This window comes from Anoplolepis gracilipes, unplaced genomic scaffold, assembly GCF_047496725.1.
Source record: "Anoplolepis gracilipes unplaced genomic scaffold, ASM4749672v1 Contig18, whole genome shotgun sequence".
Taxonomy (NCBI): Eukaryota; Metazoa; Arthropoda; class Insecta; order Hymenoptera; family Formicidae; genus Anoplolepis; species Anoplolepis gracilipes.
In genome coordinates, this window is record NW_027328669.1 from 409,457 (window position 1) to 432,888 (window position 23,432).

At 33.7% G+C, this 23,432-nt stretch overlaps 2 protein-coding genes and 1 long non-coding RNA gene across 3 annotated transcripts; 2 read left to right on the forward strand and 1 right to left on the reverse strand.

The window, feature by feature from the left end:
- Positions 1-933: 933 nt before the first annotated feature.
- On the reverse strand, positions 934-1,989 carry LOC140675760 (uncharacterized). The gene has a single exon (XM_072910375.1). The coding sequence runs from the start codon at positions 1,987-1,989 to the stop codon at positions 934-936; it is 1,056 nt and encodes a 351-aa protein (XP_072766476.1).
- Positions 1,990-5,621: 3,632 nt separating this feature from the next.
- On the forward strand, positions 5,622-6,006 carry LOC140675708 (uncharacterized). Its single transcript, XR_012048438.1, has 3 exons — positions 5,622-5,724; positions 5,800-5,887; positions 5,970-6,006. It is a non-coding gene; the product is annotated as an uncharacterized lncRNA (long non-coding RNA).
- A 12,475-nt stretch (positions 6,007-18,481) lies between these two features.
- Positions 18,482-20,877, forward strand: LOC140675762 (uncharacterized). Its single transcript, XM_072910376.1, has 2 exons — positions 18,482-19,309; positions 20,767-20,877. Exons 1-2 carry the CDS (start codon positions 18,482-18,484, stop codon positions 20,875-20,877), a joined length of 939 nt encoding a protein of 312 aa, XP_072766477.1.
- Positions 20,878-23,432: the final 2,555 nt, after the last annotated feature.

Sequence of the window (23,432 nt, forward strand, 5' to 3'; positions counted from 1 at the left end):
CCTCGGCGGATAAATTTTTAAATTCCATTTGTAAAATTTTGAGTTTATTCTTGCTCAGAAAAGATGTCAATTTGTCGAGACTTGTTGTGAGAAATTTATATGAATCTATGAAACGTAATTTAATGTGATTTCCTGGTTTGTCTTTCGTATCTTTAACATGTTTTGTAAATGAAATATATTTTTCTTTTGTTATCGGAAGTAAATCGATTCCCCCTTCGAACGCTATGGCTATTTCCTCGATTATAAAATGAGAATCATAACCGGATAAATTGTGAAATACTATTGGAATGCAAAAAGATTCTTTGTAATTCAGATTGCAATTTGAATGCGCGGGACCTCTGTATCGTCCGGTCAAATGACAATGATCGCGTACGCGCGTATCATCACCTTCCACGAATGGTTTCTCACATATATGACACTGAGTCGCGCTTCGAAATTCTTTCCATTCATCTTGCGTTAAATTTACCATGGGGACATTGGTTGTTAAAATATTTTCTACATATTTTCTACAAATTTTTAAGTTCGTCAGCGAAACACGCAACGCAATTGGCTTCGCGACGAGAATGATACGCGGATAACGAATTATCGTACGAGCAATGTACATAATAAGCGATACTAAATACTTGATGATGTTGATAAAAATTTTTTTCTTCTTTTTTCACCAAAACGCACTCCAGGTCGGCATACGCGACGAAAGGTAGTCGCTCCTTCCTGTTGTAATTGGCGAATGCGAGCCACCTGTCCTTATCGCTCGGTAACCGGATAGCGCAGTCGTTCATCTTTCCACAGTCTACTGTATGCGACTGTAGTTTCTCGTCCGAGTGAAAATAGTGCATGCATCTGTAAAATAAAAGTTAAAATTTTTTTATATCCTTGTTTTAAATATTTTTAGACAGTTTTATTAAATATACATACCGATCGCAGATATATTTTTTAACCTTGCATTTGCTGAGTTGCGAACTCACGAGCCTGGATATATTCTTGATCCACGCGAAATGTCCGATATCTCGCGCATCTTGCGTAGAGCAAGTTGACGTGCTTGTCCCTCTTTTGCTCCGTAAGGCGTAACGAGATAATGTTTTCATTCTCGATGGTATACACATTGATTGAAATGCCATTATAAATTTCAAATTTTTTAATTTGATTAAGAGTCACTGGAAACTCAATATCTTGGAGATTCAGTACTGTTGCATAATGCGGATACGACGATTGGCGGTCTGTGTGTCTTTCAACTGGATACAGAGCAGCCACCACCGCCCACGCAAAACATGCATTGTCTTGAGATTGCACGTTAACCACTGTTCGTTTCATTATTATCTTTCGCGGTAATTGCACGCAACATCCGGCGCGCATAGAATTATATTTATTTATATTTATAGTCAAATTTAGTATACGCGATAATGCCCATCCGCTATCGCGTTCCTGAAATTCTTCGAGCGATGCAAAGATGGGCTTGACGACTCGCCGCTCATACCACTCGTGTAAATCGGATGTACGAAAGAGTTCAAAATTTCTCGTATTGATTGATTTATTGGCGCGCTTATCGCCCGCCACAAACTCGCCGTTAAACACTGTATTCACTTTCACACTGTTGTGTTTTTGCATAACGTCTCGCACATGCTCGAGCACAATGTCGCTCGCGTCTTCCAAAAATTGATGAGGTTCGATATGATTATAATTTATAACCGCACCAGTCATGATACGACTTTCGAACGCCGTATCGATCTCTCGCCATATCAATCCATTTTCTCGCGAACTGCATCCTGCACCCGCGTGTACGAAACGCCTGCGCAACACATTTTTCAGTCCTTCGAGTCGCGCGATTCGAGCAATCAGCGATTGTCGATTTTCGATCGATAATCGTGGTCGTTTAATTCGACTTTGTTTTTCCAACGACTCGATACATTCGTTACATTGCGCCTCCCACGCAATATACTCCTCCACTGAATTTACCCGGGTAGATTGTTCCCACACAATTTGCTCCGCCATGTTTTTCAGACCGAACAAGATCCATGACTCGAAAATAATGGAGGTGCACCTCTTTGCAGCGATTTTATATTGCGAATCATAGACGTTTCTATCACGCATGTCGCGATTTGTCATCTAACGATGACGTTATGTCGAAAAACTTTTTTTGCTGTATTTCGAAAATTAGCAGCTGCACATCGGCGCTCAAAAGTTTTGCAGTTTCAAATTACATGCAGCTGCGGATTTGTCATATCTCGTTGGATTGTCATCTATGGGTCACGTCATCTCAAAGATTTGTCATATTTCGAATATTAGCAGCCGTATATCGGCGCTCGGAAGATCCGTGGCTTCAAATTACATATAGTTGTCATTTCGCGATTTGTCACACACACTTTAAACATTTTAGTAAGATTCGTTAGCGCATGGATAATTTGTAGTTTCAAATTACATGCAGCTGCGGATTTTCAGTCTAACGATGACGTTATGTCGAAAAAATTTTTTTTGCTGTATTTCGAAAATTAGCAGCTGCACATCGGCGCTCGAAAGTTTTGCAGTTTCAAATTACATGCAGCTGCGAGTTACTTTTTAATAATTTGTCACGTACATTTAGAATATTCAGGTATGATTTCATCAGAAAATGTTGTCGCACCTCGACGCATGGAAAATTTTAAGCGCATTCAGCTAAAATCTTTGGAGATGTAATTATTAATTAGCAGCTGTATATAGGCGCTTGGAGAAAAAAACTTGCTGTATCAACAATCACTCCCTCCACATTACAATTTGTAGTGCTAAATTGTGAACAATAACCCTCTCCACATTGCAGTGTGTAGTGCTAAATTGTATTTTAATACTTAAAATAATTTAGTATCGTGTCAATCGTTTGTGGTCTTCGCTAAAGGAAGCAACATGAATTATTACGTCCCGATTATGGACACTCTGCCAAAGAAAGAGTAAGTTTTATTTTTTAAATAATATTTTTATTATTTATATTAGTTTTAAATAATATTTTTAATATTTATATATATTATTATTATATTTTTAATAACATTTTTCTAAAATTTTGTAGCATTTCATCCGAGTCTCGTCGCGCGGGTCGTATCTTGGGAAGAAGGTATGTTCTAACCCCGACATCATACAAATACTTGGAGATTGGAATAAGCGTCGGAGCTATGTCATATGTGGAATTACTTGTTGGTGATAAACGAGGCAATCAAATAGTATTGCCTATCGTTACCTGGCACTCATTGATGCAGAAACGTACCGATATTGAACGACATGTACAATCTGAAAGTGAGCTATTATGGATCTGCGATCTATCTATCTAAATGATTACATTAACTGATTCCAAGATTGTTAAATTAACATTGTCTAATAATTCTTTGTATATGCATCCGCAAACATTGGTGCATTTATTCGATTTTGAAGACTGTATCGATAATATGCATTTCTGGCTGTGTCAGAATACATATATTGTTAATGAAAAGTTTAAACAATTTAGCGTTTGCAACGCAACAATATCACTAATGTTTACGATGCGGTAAAAGTGATACGTGAAAGTGACGCGTTTGACGGCAAATCACTCGTAGATTGTGAATTGTTAACATGTGCTGTAAATGATTTACTCTATGATGTTTGCAATAAATAAATTACCGTTTTTATTACTAATTTTTATTATTTCTTTCTTCGCCTATTCTTTATAAAACGTATGATGTATATAGTTGGATCTACATTCATTCTGTTAAAGATGTTGAAAATGCTGATGTAAATGAGACGTGACTCGAGTTAGAGGGAGATGAGACGTGATACTTGAGTTAGACGGAGATGAGAGATGAGAGATGTGAGATTAAAATATATATATTTAGGAGGAGCGTGTACTATAAAAAAGTTTGCGACCATCCTTGTGACAATCTTGTCGCATCTGATAAAGCGAGTTTGGAAGAAAACGCGAGTTTGCGGTCATCCTTGTGACATTTTTTTTTATATCTGATAAAAAAAACTTTGTGCTTATGGATGACTTGATAGACATTTTATCCGATTCGTTCGAGTGGTCCGATTCTTCCGAGTCGCCTGATTCACTCTTGGTGAACATTTAATCCGATTCGTCCGATTCGTTCGAGTTTGCCGAGTCGTCCGATTTGATGGACTTTTCGTCCGAGCATTCTAATTTGGATGTAGAATCCTTACACGATAGTGTTCTTGACGGTAATTCTAGTGATTTCAGTGATGTTGTGGAACCTATTATTCATACGTTAGATGATGTACAAGTTCGTACATATAATGAAATGAAACGGCTGTGCATTATATCTTTTTATTATAAACCTGAGATTTTTGTTAAACATTGTATATCGTGTTTCATGCTATTACCGGAGAGGTCACAGATTGGGAATGATGTGGTGCGCACACATCAAAGTGATATTTATCAGCAAATCCATGATTTATATGAATGCGGTAGATGTCTGAGACCGCTGTATCAATTAATACCGTGCAATTTTTGTCCGTTTTGTACGAAAGAAGACTAATGCATGAAAAATAAAAACTATTATTGTGTAAGTGTCACGATAAGATGCAGTGGAGAGAACACTCCGACGCCCTCGGTGGCTCTGTGACTTCTGTGGTGCAGTTTTTGCGAAATCGTGAAATTGGTTTGTCAAAGACTCATACGAGATCGTTAAAACTGTTTTTTGAGATCCGTGACAAAATAGATTTTTTATGTGATGTGGTCAAGGAAAATACCGATATAGAACTTATGCAATTTGAAGATGTTCCGGAAATAAAGTATCTTCGAAAAGTGAGGCTACTACTGATAAAAAGAATAAGAAGGCTAGACTTTTTAGAAAAAAGAAGAAAGCGACTTGCCTCTCACGCAATTAATACACACATGTGGTAAACAAAAAGTTATGCCTGATTTGTGTATGTATGTATTTATCATTTTTATAAAATTTTAAAGATATTAATAATGATGTTTTTTTTTCAGAAGATGCTGTGGTGCGCTCTCCCTCCCTACTCTTATTTTAATTTTTTATCTTTTATATTATCTATTTTATATTGTATATTTTATATTATCTATTTTATATTTTTTATGCTATTCAATTATAATTATCTGTATAAATGCTGTGTGGAGCGACAGTCCGCGTCAGCTTTTAATTTTTTATCAGCTGTGAAGAGTAAGCATTGGTACTAACTCTTATGTCATGCTCATCCCCTACCCTATTTTTTTTTCACCGAGACGTTACCTAGCTCTCGCTAGAGCTGACATAAAGTGTCAGACAGTGTTCTAGTGAGTTGATTTGTGAATAAGAATGTCGCAAATTGCTTTTATGGAGGCGATATTTGAGACGAGGTACCGCCACCTACGGGTACCCGAATGGGTTCCATATCGCCAGTGCCATCGCCGCGCACTCCGAAGAGCGCAAAATATGGCCCGCGCCCTATTCCAGGCGCTACTGGAAGTCCTGTTTGGAAATGTATGTAGTTTTTATTATTTTTATACGCTTTTTTATTTATAATATATTTGTTTTTTTTTTTTTTTTTTTTTTTTAATAGATTTTCAAAATAGGCGCCTATCCTGTGCCTGGGTACATCAGCATAGCGCACATGCAGGAGGTGCGCTGGGTGCGGGCCTATCGCAAGGAGTGCGCGGAGTGGGAGGAACTGTGGTGTGATGGCCCCCACTCCCGAGAATTAGATGCGGAGTATCTGAAAATGCACGCGGATATATTCTACCTCCTCGCAGATTGTTCGGAAAGGAGCCCTATCGTAAGTATGCTCAAATTTTAAATATGTATTTTTTAAGGTACTAATAAAAATGTTCATTTTTCTTTTCTGTTACAGCTCCGCTCCCGCTTTTTAGACGCGGAGACAGAAAATGTCGACGTACATTTTCGGATACTCCACAGATTGTTCGGAGAGGAGCCCTATTGTAAGTATCTCTATATAATACGCTCAAAAGTTTGTGTATTTTTTTTAAGGTACTAATAAAAATGTTCATTTTTCTGTTACAGAAGCAGCCGTCGCGCGTTCCCCGTCACCCTGCCGCCCGTTATTTTTAGTTTTTTTTTATATTTTTATAATTTTATATTTTAAATTTTATATATATATATATATTATATTTTATATCTTTTTATATTTTATCTTTTTATATTATATTTTAGACTTTTTATATCTTTTTATATTTTATAATATATTTTATATCTTTTTATATTTCTATATTATATTTTAGATTTTAAATTATATTATATCTTTTTATATTTTTAAAACGCACACACACACACACACACACACACGCACGCACGCACGCACGCACGCACGCACGCACGCACGCACGCACGCACGCACGCACGCACGCACGCACGCACGCACGCACGCACGCACGCACGCACGCACGCACGCACGCACGCACGCACGCACGCACGCACGCACGCACGCACGCACACACACACACACACACGCGCACGCACGCACGCACACACACACGCACGCACGCACGCACGCACGCACGCACGCACGCACGCACGCACGTACGCACACACGCACACGGGGGTGCAAGGGGGGCCTTCGGCCTTCCTCCCGCACCCATCCCGTTCACCTCGTTTCGTGTGGAAAGTTGCAAATCCATGTGAATTTTGCTTTGTCTTGTAACGTACATGCGAAGCGAGGTGGACGGGGTGGGTGCGGTAGGGGGGGGGCCGAAGGCCCCCCTTGCACCCCCTTGTGTGTGTGTGTGTGTGTATGCTATGAAAATATTGAAAATATATATCAAGATAAAACAACAAATACAATAATTATGGCATTTCGAAATAAAACATTTTTTGTTTATAACTGTGTAACAAACGAGCGACGGCTAAAACCTTTTAAATGTTACTCAGGACAATGATCTTGACAATATATGTCAAAGTAATTAATTTCACTTTCAAGAAGAACGAAAAATTAGATTACATTTTTCAAATTTTTTTGTCAATAACTTTTTAATAAACAAGGACCGACGGTTAAAACTTTTTGGAGGTTACTCAGGATAATGACCTTGACAACATATGTCAAAGTCAAGGTCATAGGAGGTGAATCCCCTTTTTTCAAGGTTTTCCAAAAGGCGAATTGATCGTGGTCAATATAATACGTAAAAGATAAATGAAGTTGCAGCTATTTTTTCTACTACAGCAGAAAAAATGGTGAAATTCCAGAAACTTACGTGACAATAATTTATAATAAAAGAAATGAAACGTTACAACAAGTCAACATAATAGATCCACATGTAGAACTATGAATTTATCTATTATATTACCTGTACGGTAATCAAGGTTAGCGTAATAACTTATGTTGAAAAGATAATAATAAACGAATAAGTAGAGTTGCATATGTAAAATATCGAATAGCTTTGCGTGATAATTTTAATATCTTTATTATGGGAAAACGGCTATTTCAACAATGTCTTGTAGATAGTTATGTAAAAATTGAAAAAGATCGAAGTAACTCAGATAGCAAAAGTTGATCCTACCCAGACAACATAAGTATGGTCTATGGACATTCATAGAATAACATCGGAGAATGTTTGAATATTCTTAGAATGTTCCTATACAGTGACCCATTTTAATCTATCACCCCAAATATTTCTGTTCTTTTGCCTTTTACAAGAAAATGTTGCAGCCAAAAGGGTATGGTTTCAAGGAGGCCTTAAAATGGCACCATCAGTTTGACCTTGAAGAATCATATAAAGGTCACGTGAAGGTCATTTTAAATTTCTTAAATGGAACACCCTATATATTTTTGCATATTCTTGTAACTTATCTTGAAAGCTTTCCAAAACACTATGATAAAATGTTTTTTTATTGAACCTTTTTCGAGTTATAAGGCTTCAAAGTTGCAATATTTTGACATAAAATACAAGATATCTAGTAAAATATTCATTTTTCGATTATTTTACTCTAATACTTTTATGCACAGAATAACGAGACAAATCAATTTGCGTAATTAAAACACATAATTATGTTAAAGTAAAATGTGTAACTGCTAGTTGCAAATTCAGATTTTTTTTAAAGATAACTATGTGTTTTTTTTACACCAATTGATTCGTCTCATTATTCTGTGCATAGAAGTATTAAGGTAAGATAATCGAAAAATGAATATTTTACGAGATATCTTGTATTTTATATCAAAATATTGCAACTTTGAAGCCTTATAACTCGAAAAGTGTTCAATAAAATAACATTTTATCATAGTGTTTTGGAAAGCTTTCAAGATAAGTTACAAGAATATGCAAAAATATATAAGGTGTTCCATTTAAGAAATTTAAAATGACCTTCACGTGACCTTCATATGACTCTTCAAGGTCAAACTGACGGTGCCATTTTAAGGCCCCTTGAAACCATACCCCTTTAGCTGAAATATTTTCTTGTAAAATGCAAAAGAACAGAAATATTTGGGGTGATAGATTAAAATGGGTCACTGTATAGGAACATTCTAAGAATATTCAAACATTCTCCGATGTTATTCTACGAATGTCCATAGACCATACTTATGTTGTCTGGGTAGAACCAACTTTTGCTTGTATTTAATGAAAAAACATTTTATCATAGTGTTTTGGAAAGCTCTCGAAGTCAGTTACAAGAATATGTAATGAAAAATAGTAGGTTCCATTTAAGAAATTAAAGATGACCTTCGCGTGACCTTCAAATGAATCTTCAAGGTCAAACCAATGATACCATCTTATGGCCCCCTCAAAACCATACAACACATGTCTGAACCATTTTTCTCTCCCAGGCTTGATTTTCGAGATATTCGACTGGAGGAATTAAAATGGGACACCTTGTATATATATATATATATATAGTTATAAATACAAATATTTATACAATATCACTCTAATTTAAATCACTTTTAAACACAATCACGGTTCGCAGTTATTGCGTACTATTCCTAGAGAATCTCTAACCTCTAACTGCTTCTACACGAGTGTGATTGTAGCGCCATAGGATATGCTCAGAAAACAACTGTATTCTCTTCAAATATTCTCAGAATATATGGGAATCGTCTTGTTAGAATATTCTGAGAACTTAACAAATAAAATATTTTAAAAATATTCAAAATATTCTTAGAACTATATAAGAATATTCTTTTCCAATATTCTCAGAATGTAAGGGAATTGCCTTATTAGAAAATTCAGAGAATATTCATTGAAATATTATTAGAATATTCTGAGAACTTAACAAATAATATTCCAAAAACGTTGAGAACATTCTTAGAACCATGTAAGAATATTCTTTCCGAATATTCTCAGAATATATGGAAAGCATCTTGTTAGAATATTCTCCGAACATTCTATGCTGTCTGGGTAAGTACGTCCATCGGATATAAGTAAAAAATTTTTAAATATCCAGGAGATATCTATAAAAAACTATAAAATATATGTAAAATATACTGCGGATGTCTGAATGTCCGCTTTTGCAATATCCTTAGGATATTGTAAAATGGATGTCTATGGGATATCCTTATACATATAACTAAGTTAGAGCCCAACAATGTTCACTGGATGATTTTAAATGTTTTTTCGTTAGCCTAAATTCTACATAAAATCATTGAATATAGGAATTTATTTTAAATATTTATTTAAAATATTTTGAAAAAAATACGTTTTTTGAAAAAATATTTTAAATAAAAATTGTTAGTTTTAAGGAAGTAATAAAATAGTAATAATCTTAAGTAACGTCGAAGACTTCAATATTATTATAAAATTCTCAAATCATCGTGATGCTCGCATGCGATCTAGCACGAAAACAAGTATCGTGTGCCGTTGGCTTATTAATACACAAAATAGGGAAAATATTAGAAATAAATAATATTTGATTCTAATAAATGGATTGAAATTATTATAAATATATACCCACACAGCACATGATATCATTCGAATATTCTGTACACGTACTGTTAATCTACGCTATATACATAAGATACTGAGAATATCTCTATAATATCTCTAATAGTATATTATTTCTCGTATATTCTCAGAATATACTTTTAATATGTCTTACAGTATATTATTTTCGGTATATTTGCGTATATTCTCAAGATATACTTTTAAGGTCTTTAAAAATATATTATTTCTCGTATATTCCCAGAATATACTTTTAATATCTCTCACACTGCGATATAATATTATATATGTGTTCTTTTGCTTGCCGCAGCGCGCTCAGACTAACTCCGTATTCAAGTTCTCATAAAATGTAGTTACTCTATCAGCACCCATGTTCAAAAGATGTTTATAGGAGTTCATAGAATGTTGAAACATATTTTAATATCTCATCTTTTGAACATGTGTGCTGATAGAGTAAAGCCTACAAAGAATAAGTACTATTAAATTTGAAATTTAAAGTATACTTCTTTTGTCAGCCTAATTTCTGATATAATCCATACAAGAGATTCAGAACATGAAATAGATTATTTACAACTGTTCGGATAAATTGGAAATATATATATTTACAAAATTTTAAAAATTTATATATACTGAAATGTGGTTTATTATTTATGACTTGGTGAAAAAAATGATATTTTTTTAAATATTGAGAAAATCGCAAAATGATACAGGACTTTTCTGTTCAGAATAACACTCTCTACCTTCCCTTACCTTTAAGGTAAACACCCTTGTGTTACGCGAATTTTCGGACACCCTGTATATGCATATGTGTAGATATCTAATAATTCAATGATATATTTAAGATATTCTACAAATATACTAAAAGATATTCTCAGAATATACTATAAGATATTCTCAGTATGTACTGAGAAACAAAATAGTCGGACATAGAAACATTTTTAGTATATACTTAGTATATCGTAGTACATATTTCGAATGTTCCTAGAATATACGCAATATACTTTTACGATATTCTCAGAATATTCTCAGAATCTACATGTGCTGTGTGGGTATATGTGGGTGCGCGTGCACATGAATTAAAATTAGGAAATTAAATTCAAATTAGGCAAAAAATGGCTTACATTAAAAAAAAATATATATTTTTTAATGTAAGATATCTTCTAACTAATTTGAAGAGATATATACAGGATGTCCGGTAATAATTGCCCCATCTCTCTAGGGCAGATAGAGCAGGCGAAACTGAATATAAAAGTCGTCTACCATTTTGCGATCTTCGTAATAATTATCGAGAAATTAATTAACAAAGATTGACAAATCCGTGCGAGTATAAGCGCGTGGCGAGAAGGCTCATCCCACTGCTACGCAGTTACTAGGCGCTCATGTATATATATACAGGGTGTCCATGACCATCTGTACCACCCTTTTATTTTGGATACAGAGCATTTTAAAGAAAAATGTTTCAGATAAAAGTTGTACGATTTTGAGGAGGCCATAAGATGGTACCATTGGTTTGATCTTGAATAGTTGTTTGAAGGTTATGTAAAGGTCACCTTGAATTTTTTAAATGAGACACCCTATATATTATTGCATATTCTTGTAGCTTACCTCGAGAGCTTTCCAAAATACTTACGATAAAATATTTTTCATTAAGTATTTTTTGAGTTATGAGACTTGAAAGTTGCAATATTTTGACATAAAATACAAGATATCTCGTAAAATATTCATTTTTCGATTATCTTACCCTAATTCTTTTATGCACAGAATAATGAGACAAATCAATTGGTGTAAACAAAACACATAGTTATCTTTAAGAAAAAATCTGAATCGTAAGTCTTTAAGAAAAATACTTTATCGTAAGTGTTACTAGTCAAGGTCAAACCAATGATACCATCTTATGGCCTCCTCAAAACCGTACAACTTTTGTCTGAAACATTTTTCTCTAAAACGCTCTATTTCCGAGATAAAAGGATGGTACGGGTGGTCATGGACACCCTGTATATACAAAACATGTATTATATTAATTTTTCCAATTTATTTTACTGTTTATTATTATTTATTTATTTATTATTATTAATTAGTTAATTAGTTCATTCGTTGAGCAAATCTTTTTTCATAAGTTTTTTAGATACTATTTTTTCTTTCCAACGATACGTTATTTTGGACATAATGATGCGTCAAAAATTTTTAGCTACAGATAGCTTCTAATTACACACAGCGTGAATTGACACCTTCTTTGACATGTGAGATTGACAGTTTGACAGCGCGCAAAACTGTCAACTTATGAAAAGCGACAGTGTTGTCACGTTTAATACTTTTCAGAGAGCACTCAATTATCAAGAATAATAACATTTTATGGTCATAATTTTTATAAGTACAATATATTTACATTTTTATTAATATTTAAACATAATTCATTACTTTACAGCAATCATTAACTTTATTTATGATTTCAAAAATTTATTTTGTCAAGTTGAATTCGAGGAATATTCACTCTCAAAAATTTTATTTCATAAATAACAATATCAACAAATACAGCCAAAAAAGGAGTCGAAATGAAAAAATTACTCTCTAAATTAAAACTTAGAGCTGTCATTATCCTTTCAATTACTTATGACTTTATTTTTAAGACTTGCAAAATGCAAATATTTGTTATTTTCGAATTTCGGGTACTTTTGTCTCCGATTGTATCTCTCATACATCCTTAAGTAAACCTTTGCAAGAAAAGTCATACTATATTTCGTTTACCAGTTCATTTACCAAACGAACATAAAGTGATAATTGATGAGAGTGTTAATAATAATGCGATAAGATCTGCTGTAGAACGAATAACAATGTTATTAGATTATTTTGAGTTAAAGCTCGAGATGAAGAAGCGAAACAATATTTATACAGTAATATTCCATCTTATTATGTATTTAAAAAAGTTATAATTAATGGTAAAACTATTAATCGCTGGGAGAAACCTCAAAGATATTTTAATTGTATTGGTCGTATGTATTTTGTCAGTCTGTCTCAAATAGAGTTATTACGTATACTTTTATTACATGTTAAAGGAGCTTCAAATTTTCAAGAATTAAGAACAGTTAATAACGAGATACATCAAACTTTCACTGCTGCATGTTTAGAAGCAAAAGTTTGGATGATGCCAAGACAACTTTATATAATTATATTATCAATATGTTTCAAATGGAAGAATTGAATATTGTTAATTTTTTTAAAATGAAACAAGAGACGGAGGAACAAACAGACGACGAAGAACAAATTGAGGAGGATACATCGATAGGTATGCGACAATATGAACAATTAAATATAGAACAAAAAGAAATTGTTGATACAATTTTAGTAGCAACAACAGGTAACAATAGCGATAAATGTTTTTATATCGATGATCCAGGTGGTTCTGGTAAAACTTTCATTTATACGACCTTGTACTATCTACTTAAAAATCGGGGAAAAATAGTTAGTACAATGATGTTACATCCTGTCGGCTCCACGTTTTTTCCTCCCACTAAAATGAAATAATAATCGTCCGATCGGTCATAAAAAGGTCGCGCGATAAATAGAACCATTCTCCTTCTACATAGCAAAAGTTAATCCGAGGTATGTCCATTGAATGTATTTCTAGGGATTTTCAGATATCCAAAGTTCATCTGTGGAAAACCCGAGGATGTATTTGGGATATACTGAGGATGCCAAAATGTCCGCTCATTAGATATCTGTATGAAATCCAAAAATAGAAGTCCTTAGGATATTCTTATATAATAGATAATTATCTTAAGGATATCCTTAGGATAATTACGTAATAATAAAATTCGATCCCAACAATCCACTGGGTGTTTCTAAATGCCTTTTTTGTTATCCTATAGGTTAATCAATATGCACTAATAGTGAATTCGATTGGCTATATTAGTGCGCACTGAGTGCACATAAAGGTACCCAGACAGCACAAAGTCGACTAAAAGTATTACTAAAACTGGGCATATTTTTGTCAAAGATCTTTTAGTCGAAGCGTTTAGTCAATGGAAAGTTGACTTAAAGCTGTCTTATGACCCAAATTCAGTCGCTTATAAGCCTATCCATATGTTGACTAAAAGATGATTATTGTAGATATCTTTCAGTCGTCTTTATAGCTTCTTTTTAGTCATTTCTAATGTTTTTTTTTGACGTCTTAATTATAGGTTATTCTTATAGGTTATATATTTCATATTTTATATCTCTTATTGGGATTACCAGAAATTAAATTGATAAAAAAAATATACTTTACATTTCATATTTAGTAGTATCTGTTATTCTTTGTACTCTTTATATATTACATGTTATGAAAACTTGAATACGAGTATAGTCTGAGCACATCACATAGCGGCAAACAAAGGAACACGTATATTATAAAATAGATCTTTTTTGTCTTGTCGAAAAGATGACTAAAAAGATGATCAAAAAGACATCTTTTCGTCGACTAAAATTAATTATGATTTTTAGAAGACATCTTTTAGACATCTTTCAAACGATGATTTTTTTGTGGGCAGAAAGATAGACATTTTAGACATTTGTAGCCTTGTCAGAAAGATGACTTAAAAAAGACATCCTCTCATCATCTTTTAGTATTATGTGCTATCTGGGGTATTATCGCACACAATTTCACAATGATAAGTAATTATAAAAGTAAAATAATAAATAGTAAGAGCTATTATTTTATCAATATGTATATTCAACAATAATAATAATAGCTTTTACTAAATAATTATGTTACTTTTATATAATTGCTTTTGTGTTATTGTAAAATTGTTGTGTGCGATAAACCTTTATATGTATGCATTCAGTGCGCACTAGTGCATCCAATCGAATTCGCTATAATTGAATATATATATATATGTATAATAGCGGATAAGGCATATTTTAAGTGCCTACCTAAAATATCTTGGAAAACATGCACATTATTCGACAAATATATCTGATAAAAGTTAATTGTTTCATTTTAAGTGAATATATATATTAGGCATTTAAAATGAGTCACCAGATATAAAAGAAAAATGATCAGCTTAATAAAGATTCTAAAAATAAAAGTTGACAAAAAATAAAATATATTAAAATAAAATGTATTTTATTTTTTAATATAGATATAAAATAAAGTTGACAAATAAATAAATAAGTAAATAAAATAAATATATATATATATATATATGATAATTAGAAATATCCTCAGATAATCCTCAGGTAAATTTAGTTTCAATTACAGTACATATTTAAGATAATTCCGATCAAATAAGGATATTCTACGATCTTATGCTTTTTATGAAATTAGATATCCACAAAATGTCTAATACTGGACATTCTATGGATATCTAAATATTGTCCAGTGATGGATGTCTCAAATTGGATATACTATGGATGTTCATTTTATGTCTATGGACATATGGATGTAAAATGGATATAAAATGTACATCCACAGGACATTTTGTGCTATGTGGGATCAAATAATGTTCAAACATATTGAACACAAACAGATGTCGGAAGGGATCGATAGCGAAATCCCCTAGAATAATGAAACCGAACAACACAGCTGTATAATCTTAAGAGACAAACAAATGATGCTGTTACGTCCTGTCGGCTCCACGTTTTTACCTCCTATAAAAATGAAATAATAATCGTTCGATCAGTCATAAAAGGGTCGCGCGATAAATAATGTTTTAAACATTGAACACGATGTCCAAAGAAATGCCCGGAAGGGATCGATAGCGAGATCCTCTAAATAAATGAAATCGAATAACAAACACAGCTGCATAATCTTAAGGGACAAACAAACGAGGAATCTTCAAATTTCCTAAGAGGCCGTACAGGACTCACCAATTAGCAATAATAAAAAATAAGGAGGAAAAGGATCTCACCAAACAGCTTTTACACATCGAAATCTTAAGAGTACTCCCAAAAATTTTAACACGTCCTCAAGGTTCAATATAAAAAGGGAATACTCGCATTCATTCTATTCATTCAGTAATTCGGTATCCACATTGTAAGGCTACTGCCTTAACAGGCGCCATTTCCATTAGTATTAGTTACTGCGTCTGTGCAGAGAGAAAGGAAAAAGAGACAGAGGCCGTTAGAGGCGAGCGGCGAGCGCGAAAAGAAAAATGGAAAACGAGAGAAGAGAAGAGAGAGTTAAGACGTGTGTAAAGAAAAAGAGAGTTATCGAGTAAAAAACGAGTTGATACGGAAAACACAGTGTCTTTAAAATAAAAAAGCCTGAGCTGGTAACTCCTTTATTTCTGGAGCCCTCCTATCCTGACATTCCAGAGAACTTCCTTTGTATAGTTTAACCTATATCAGGACTCTCACAGCCTCAGAAGTGGGATTCTTCCTTATTTACCAGTTGGAATGTAAAAAAAAAATTTCTTTGTATCTCTTCTTTTCATCGCAAAAAGACAGTTGTGAAATCCACGATTCAAAAACAGTAACAATCCAAGTGATTTCTTTGTTCAAAGTGATAAGACGATAGACATATTAAATTACAAAAGTACGCAGTACATAAACACGAGAGAGACAAATAAAGGACTTTGTTTTAACGGAAAAATACCGGAATAAAAGCAGTCAACACATGATCTCATGATTCGAATGTGTGTTTTTTTTGTTGTTTTGAGAAAGCGATCTCTGGGTGCGCAGTGCATAATTTCTTTGTACATATAAGATAGCTCGTCAAGAATTAAATAGTCTTAAATCTTTCCTTATCAGAACTTCAAGATGAGTTTAGAAAATACAATTTACCCAAGATACCAAAAACTAAAGCAACTTGGATCGATTTACTAATGAATCATTTCGAGAAGAATTCCCCATTACAAAAGATGATTAATACTCAGCCTCAAGAAGCAATGGGACAACCACAGCTCCCAGATACAGCTGCGCAATTAACAAATATCAATAATACAAAAGATACAGTAAATAATGAAATGAATACGCAGTATCAAAATGCTCAATTGTTTAATATTATGAGAGAACAAAAGAGCAAAAAGAATAAGAGATAATTATTCAAATGCAAAAACAACAAGATTTAATCAACCAGATGCTCGCAACAATGACCTGGGTACCAAGACAAGATGGTTTTGAAACAGAACAAACTAGCTCACAACATATTATAAACAACGGGTTAATTAAAAACGACCTGACTAGCCAAAATTATTCAATTTATTTACACGACGTTTCGACCATATGGTTGTGGTCCTTTTCAAGTGTAACTATAAAGAAATTAAATAAATAACGGATCAAACATTGATATATGGATACAATTTTTACCAGATTTTAGCCAAACAATACAACACAAAGGCGTCATAAAACTAGTCTACTCACACGTAAATTAAGAAAGAGATGAAAAAATCCAATGGGGCATGTTTAAAGGTAGAACATAATGGTGGAATAATTAAATATGTCACTTAGTTAAAAACAATGGTTATAAATTTTGAGATGAACACAAACAAGGAGACACGTCATGTCAGCATGAGTTTTTTGAACAAAACTGTGAATATTTAAAAAGAAAAACAGTTCAAACGACCTTTATAATTTTGTCATAAATATTATTTAAATTTTCAGTATCTCTTTGTAGATTAATCGTGGAGTTAAATTTCTTAATAAAAAACATTTCAGCTATTTCTCTTTTCTTAATAAATTTTTCATTGTGTAAAATAACCGGATCATCCCACTCAAAATCATGCCCAAATTCAACTCTGTGTTTGCTAACGACTGATTGATTGGTAGGATGTAATTTTATATTGTTAAGATGTTCTCTAATACGTGTGCGTATATGTCGCTTTGTTTGGCCAATGTAAAGCGCATCGCAATCCTTACACTGTAATTTATAAACCACATCAGTTCTAAAGTCAGTATGTAATCTGTCTTTACCACGCTTAATCAATGTATTAAGTTTATTAGTTATAGTCATAACGACGTTCAAACCAGCGTCACAAACAATACGACGTAAACAAAAGCTAAATTCATTAACATAAGGAATTGAAACATAAGGTCTGCCTCTTTGTAATTCCTTCCCCCGGGGTTCAAATTGCACATCTCTACTGAAGTCATGGATCAACTATAAAAAGAAGTTTTTTACCTCCAAACATCAATTGACTTTCCTATTACGATGCAGAAGACTGGATCTCGTTCCTACACACATAAAGAACCTCAAGACTTACATTGAATTTCACAGTTGTAGTGTTAACCACAAATTTCAAAAGTTGTTAAATTTAAGTCAGCATTCTATTCTAAATTTCGAGATTGAAGACTTGAACATTAGTTTGATGTTTTTTAGAAAAAAGATCTGTGATATTGAGAAAGGACTCTTTGAATGTTTACCACATGACTTGGTTTTTGACTTTTTTAAACGTAGCAAACAAAGGATGTTCTCATTCGGTTTAAAGATAAAAAATAATTTAATTAATAAGTTTGACAAATTAAAATTAAAAAATGATTTCAAAGAGGATCCTTTTCATAATATTGATAAATCCAAATGGTTTGTAAACATTAGTGATAAGACCATTCCCGAACATGTCTCCACTCTCTTAAGCTTGGGTGACAATTTTGCGCTTACCCATAAATCCTTCACGCAGTAAAGATCGCGTTGATTATGTATTAAACGTCGTTAAAGGTTTTGAGGCGTGTTCTAGCATGATTCCAACTGATCTTATAGAGACTACCAGAATCTCTGTTGCGAATACACTGCAGAGATTTTTATGTTCTCGTCGTCATGTCAGTTATATTGAAAGACATATAGGGCGGGCCTTTTCACTTTCGAAAAAATTTTTGTCTGATAATAATGATTTATTAGTTACCAAAGCTGACAAGGGACAGTCCACAGTCGTAATGAACAAGACTGATTATTTGTTAAAAATGGAGTCGTTGTTGAGTGATGAATTTACTTACAAGAAAATCAATAAAAATCCGACAAAACCACTTATGAACAAGATAAATTCATTACTAAAATCTTGGCTCAACAACAAGCTCATTGACGAAAGAACTTACAAACATCTAAACTGTACTAATGGAAATTTACCACGTTGTTATGGGTTGCCCAAGACCCATAAGCCTGGTTTTCCATTAAGAATCATTGTTTCGACTGTTGGCAGTGCTTTGTACAATTTATCAACTTACATACAGGATATACTGCAAAGGTCAGTTGTAAAACCAGCTTCACATATAAACGACGGATGGTCTTTTTCCAAAAAGATCAAGGACGTTATTATTGAGGGCGGTCAAGTAATGATATCATTGGATGTTAGCTCGTTATTTACTAATATCCCCAAAGAATTGGTTCTGACCGCCATTGAAAAGCGATGGAATAACATCAGTTCTGCTACTAACTTTAGCCTTGCTCAATTTATACATGTTGTGGAATTGATTTTAGATTCGACAAGTTTTAGTTTTAATGGACAGTTTTACGAGCAAATTTTCGGAAGCCCCATGGGCTCTCCTTTATCTCCGATATTAGCGGACATTGTTATGGATGATTTAGAGTCTCATTGTCTAAATTTGTTAAGTTTTAAAGTCCCAATTTACTATAGATATGTGGACGACATATTTGCAATAATTCCACGCACAAGCATTGATGAGATGTTAGATACCTTTAATAATTTTCACCCTCGTTTAAAATTTACGTTTGAGATTGAACAGAATAAGTCCATTAGCTTCTTAAATACTACTGTTTTACGTGCTGACAATGGACTCATAACTAATTGGTACAGGAAACCCACTTGGTCGGGAAGATATATCAACTTTTATTCGAATCACCCCATGAAATATAAAATTAATACGATTTATAGTCTTGTTGATCATGCATTGTTGCTCTCTGATACTAGGTTCCATAATGAGAATTTGTGTATCGTTTATAAAACTTTGCGTAATAATTGTTTCCCTGACAACCTTATTGGACGACACATCAAAAAGAGGGTCAATTTTTTAAAAAATCGCAACAATTTGGAATTTGAACCCCGGGGGAAGGAATTACAAAGAGGCAGACCTTATGTTTCAATTCCTTATGTTAATGAATTTAGCTTTTGTTTACGTCGTATTGTTTGTGACGCTGGTTTGAACGTCGTTATGACTATAACTAATAAACTTAATACATTGATTAAGCGTGGTAAAGACAGATTACATACTGACTTTAGAACTGATGTGGTTTATAAATTACAGTGTAAGGATTGCGTTGCGCTTTACATTAGCCAAACAAAGCGACATATATGCACACGTATTAGAGAACATCTTAACAATATAAAATTACATCCTACCAATCAATCAGTCGTTAGCAAACACAGAGTTGAATTTGGGCATGATTTTGAGTGGGATGATCCGGTTATTTTACACAATGAAAAATTTATTAAGAAAAGAGAAATAGCTGAAATGTTTTTTATTAAGAAATTTAACTCCACGATTAATCTACAAAGAGATACTGAAAATTTAAATAATATTTATGACAAAATTATAAAGGTCGTTTGAACTGTTTTTCTTTTTAAATATTCACAGTTTTGTTCAAAAAACTCATGCTGACATGACGTGTCTCCTTGTTTGTATTCATCTCAAAATTTATAACCATTGTTTTTAACTAAGTGAAATATTTAATTATTCCACCATTATGTTCTACCTTTAAACATGCCCCATTGGATTTTTTCATCTCTTTCTTAATTTACGTGTGAGTAGACTAGTTTTATGACGCCTTTATGTTGTATTGTTTGGCTAAAATCTGGTAAAAATTGTATCCATATATCAATGTTTGATCCGTTATTTATTTATTTTCTTTATAGTTACACTTGAAAAGGACCACAACCATATGGTCGAAACGTCGTGTAAATAAATTGAATAATTTTGGCTAGTCAGGTCGTTTTTAATTAACCCGTTGTTTATAATCAAATACTAGCGACTTTAATAACTTATAATTTCACAACATATTGTTATAACAGGCATTACAAGAGAAAGAAATCACCAAGAAAAATTTTCTGCAGCAACAAATAACGCTATCAAGTTTCCAAAGTCACTTCCTTGTTTTAGCGGAACTGAAGAAAATGACATAGATCTCTGGATAGAGAAAATTGAAAGAACAGCTAATATATATGATTTCTCGCAAATGATCATATTAGCTACTGCAACTGCAAATCTAACAAAGATGGCAAAAGAATAGTTCGATACAAGTACCGGTGAAGTAAATACTTCTTGGATTACTTTTAAACAAGAAATAACAGACCGCTTTAGACGAAAAGAGCTTATCAATGTAGTGAGGAGAAGAATGGAAGCGAGAAAATGGATATTTAATAAAGAAACATTTCAGGAATATGCTATGAACAAGTTAGCTATTATGAGATGTTTAGAATTATCTGAAGAAGAATCAATACAGGAACTCATTAATGGCATTGACAGTTTTGTTCTAATTGTAAGAACAACTGCTGTTGCATTAAAAGTACAACCACTAAATCAATTCCTACGTGAGATGCACCACATTACTTGTGCTAGCGGAGAACCAAATAGAAGATCTCCAACTTTTAAACCAAAATTTGAAAAATACAAAGGACATATGATTAACAAGAGGATAAATATTCGCAGAACAATCCCCACGTTAAGATAAACAAAGACTCACACTATATACACTTTTTGTGTATATTGTAAGAAGAAAAACCATACCATAAAGAGGAATGTTACAAGCTGAAGAAAAAAGAAGCGGAGAAGAAGCTTCACTCATCACAGTTAATATCCGCATCTATAGTATCGTCGTCAAAGAGGTAGACCACAATGTGGAGAACACAGTTGTATTCGTTTCTCCAGATAACGATAGGAGAATACAAACAAACGATTCTTTGATAAATATTACCGCGATTAATAATAAACTTTGTAAATTGTCTGCGCTAATAGATACGGGTAGCCCTATTTCTTTCATTTGCACTCAGACTTTCAAAAATTTCTTTAATTTTTCTAATTTATCACTTTTGTCTCAAAAAATATATAAAACTATTAATGACACTCAAATTAAAATCATGGGAACAGTTTCTACTTTTATTGAACTAGAGGTTTTTCCAAATTTTTCAGCAAAGACGCTATTTCATGTTTTGCAAAAAAATACTTTCAAAAATTACATCATATTGGGGCGTGATTTCATTCTAACAATAAAATTTCGTACTTATACTACCCCTCAGAAAAAAGTCAATGATAAAATAAAGCTTTTCTCAGAAAAAGCTACTATCGATATTACAGAACCTGTAGATAATTTAGAAAATTCTTTCATGAATATTAAAATTGACTTTAATGAAATAGTAAAAAAAACTTGTCTCTAGTTTATTAGAAATTGAAAATACTAAAATAAAGCCAGTTAATGAAGATTACTTTATTAAAATAAGATTAAAAGGCGAATCTATATATAGCTACGGTTCCAGAAGATTTGCATAGGCTGAGAGATTGCAAATAAGAGAAGTATAGTTAATGATCTGCTCAGTCGAAATATTATAAAGCAAAGCATTTCTTCTTACTGTACAAGAATTTTACCTGTCAAAAAACGCGACGACAGGCTTAAGACTCTGTATAGATTTAAGACCTGTTATAGTCCGAGACTATAACTAATTACATTAAATAATATATATGAAATAATAATCAATTAATAATTAAGAAAATATAATAAAAGTATAATTACGGAATACTAACGAAATAAGCCTTGCGAAATAAACGATATCCGCATACCGCGATCGAAGCGTTGACCGCGCGTACCGCTGACATAGAGAGCCACGCGCGAAACCCGAGACGAAGCTGGAACACCGCGGCGAGAATTGCGAAAGAGTGCAAGCCAGGAAGTCCGACCCTTGGACCCGCTGCGCTTGCACTCAGCGCGAGTTGAGCAATCCGACCGAATTTTAGGACGGTCGCTCAACGATATAAAAAACCCACCCGCGCTCGGATGCGCGGGCAGTCATAAAGTGAATCAAGAATAACCATAACTGCAGCGGGCAGTCTACTTAAGTGCCGAGATCGCTAACGTACGCGGACACGCGCCTACCGACGACGTCTGACGCAGCCACGCTCATCGAATTATCTCCAGGTCGAACGAGCTCGGCCTATCTCTCAACAGCTAACTGAAGGAGAAGGAACCTCTGTAAAAACGACCACTGTATATGAGTGAAATATACTATATTTTCTAACTACTACAAAGTTCCAAATTAATCAAACAAAAAGACGCCTTCCTGCGCCCTGGCTCTGCCGTCCTTCACGGACCCAATGCCGTATCGCGGCACAACTGGTGGCAGCGGTGGGATCCGCTTGCAGCAACGACCTAGGCAGCGACAGGAACCGTCTCAGAATACAGAAGCCCTGTAACAATTTAAACGAAAAAATTAAAACAGGCATGTCGGAATAATTAAAGCCGACGGACAAGAACCCCAAACAAGGCGAGGGAAGATAGCGTGCAAAAAGTCGTAACGTTCGATAAATCGCACACCGTATACTACAAGAAAGTGAGTGAAATTGGAGAAAGGACGCGAGCCAACCCGACCTACGACAACTCCACGGACAACGCATCACCACCGGACAGCGACCACCAGTCGTATCAGTTGCCGAACACGGACGCAGCGGAAACTTGAGCGGAAGAGCG

Excerpts from the sequence above, each read along its gene's own strand:
- LOC140675762 (XM_072910376.1), top strand. The coding sequence starts at position 18,482 with ATGATTCCAACTGATCTTATAGAGACTACCAGAATCTCTGTTGCGAAT. Across the intron at positions 19,310-20,766 it reads CTCCGATATTAGCGGACATT|GCATTACAAGAGAAAGAAAT; the intron begins GTTATGGATGAT and ends TTGTTATAACAG.
- LOC140675760 (XM_072910375.1), bottom strand. The coding sequence starts at position 1,989 with ATGGCGGAGCAAATTGTGTGGGAACAATCTACCCGGGTAAATTCAGTG.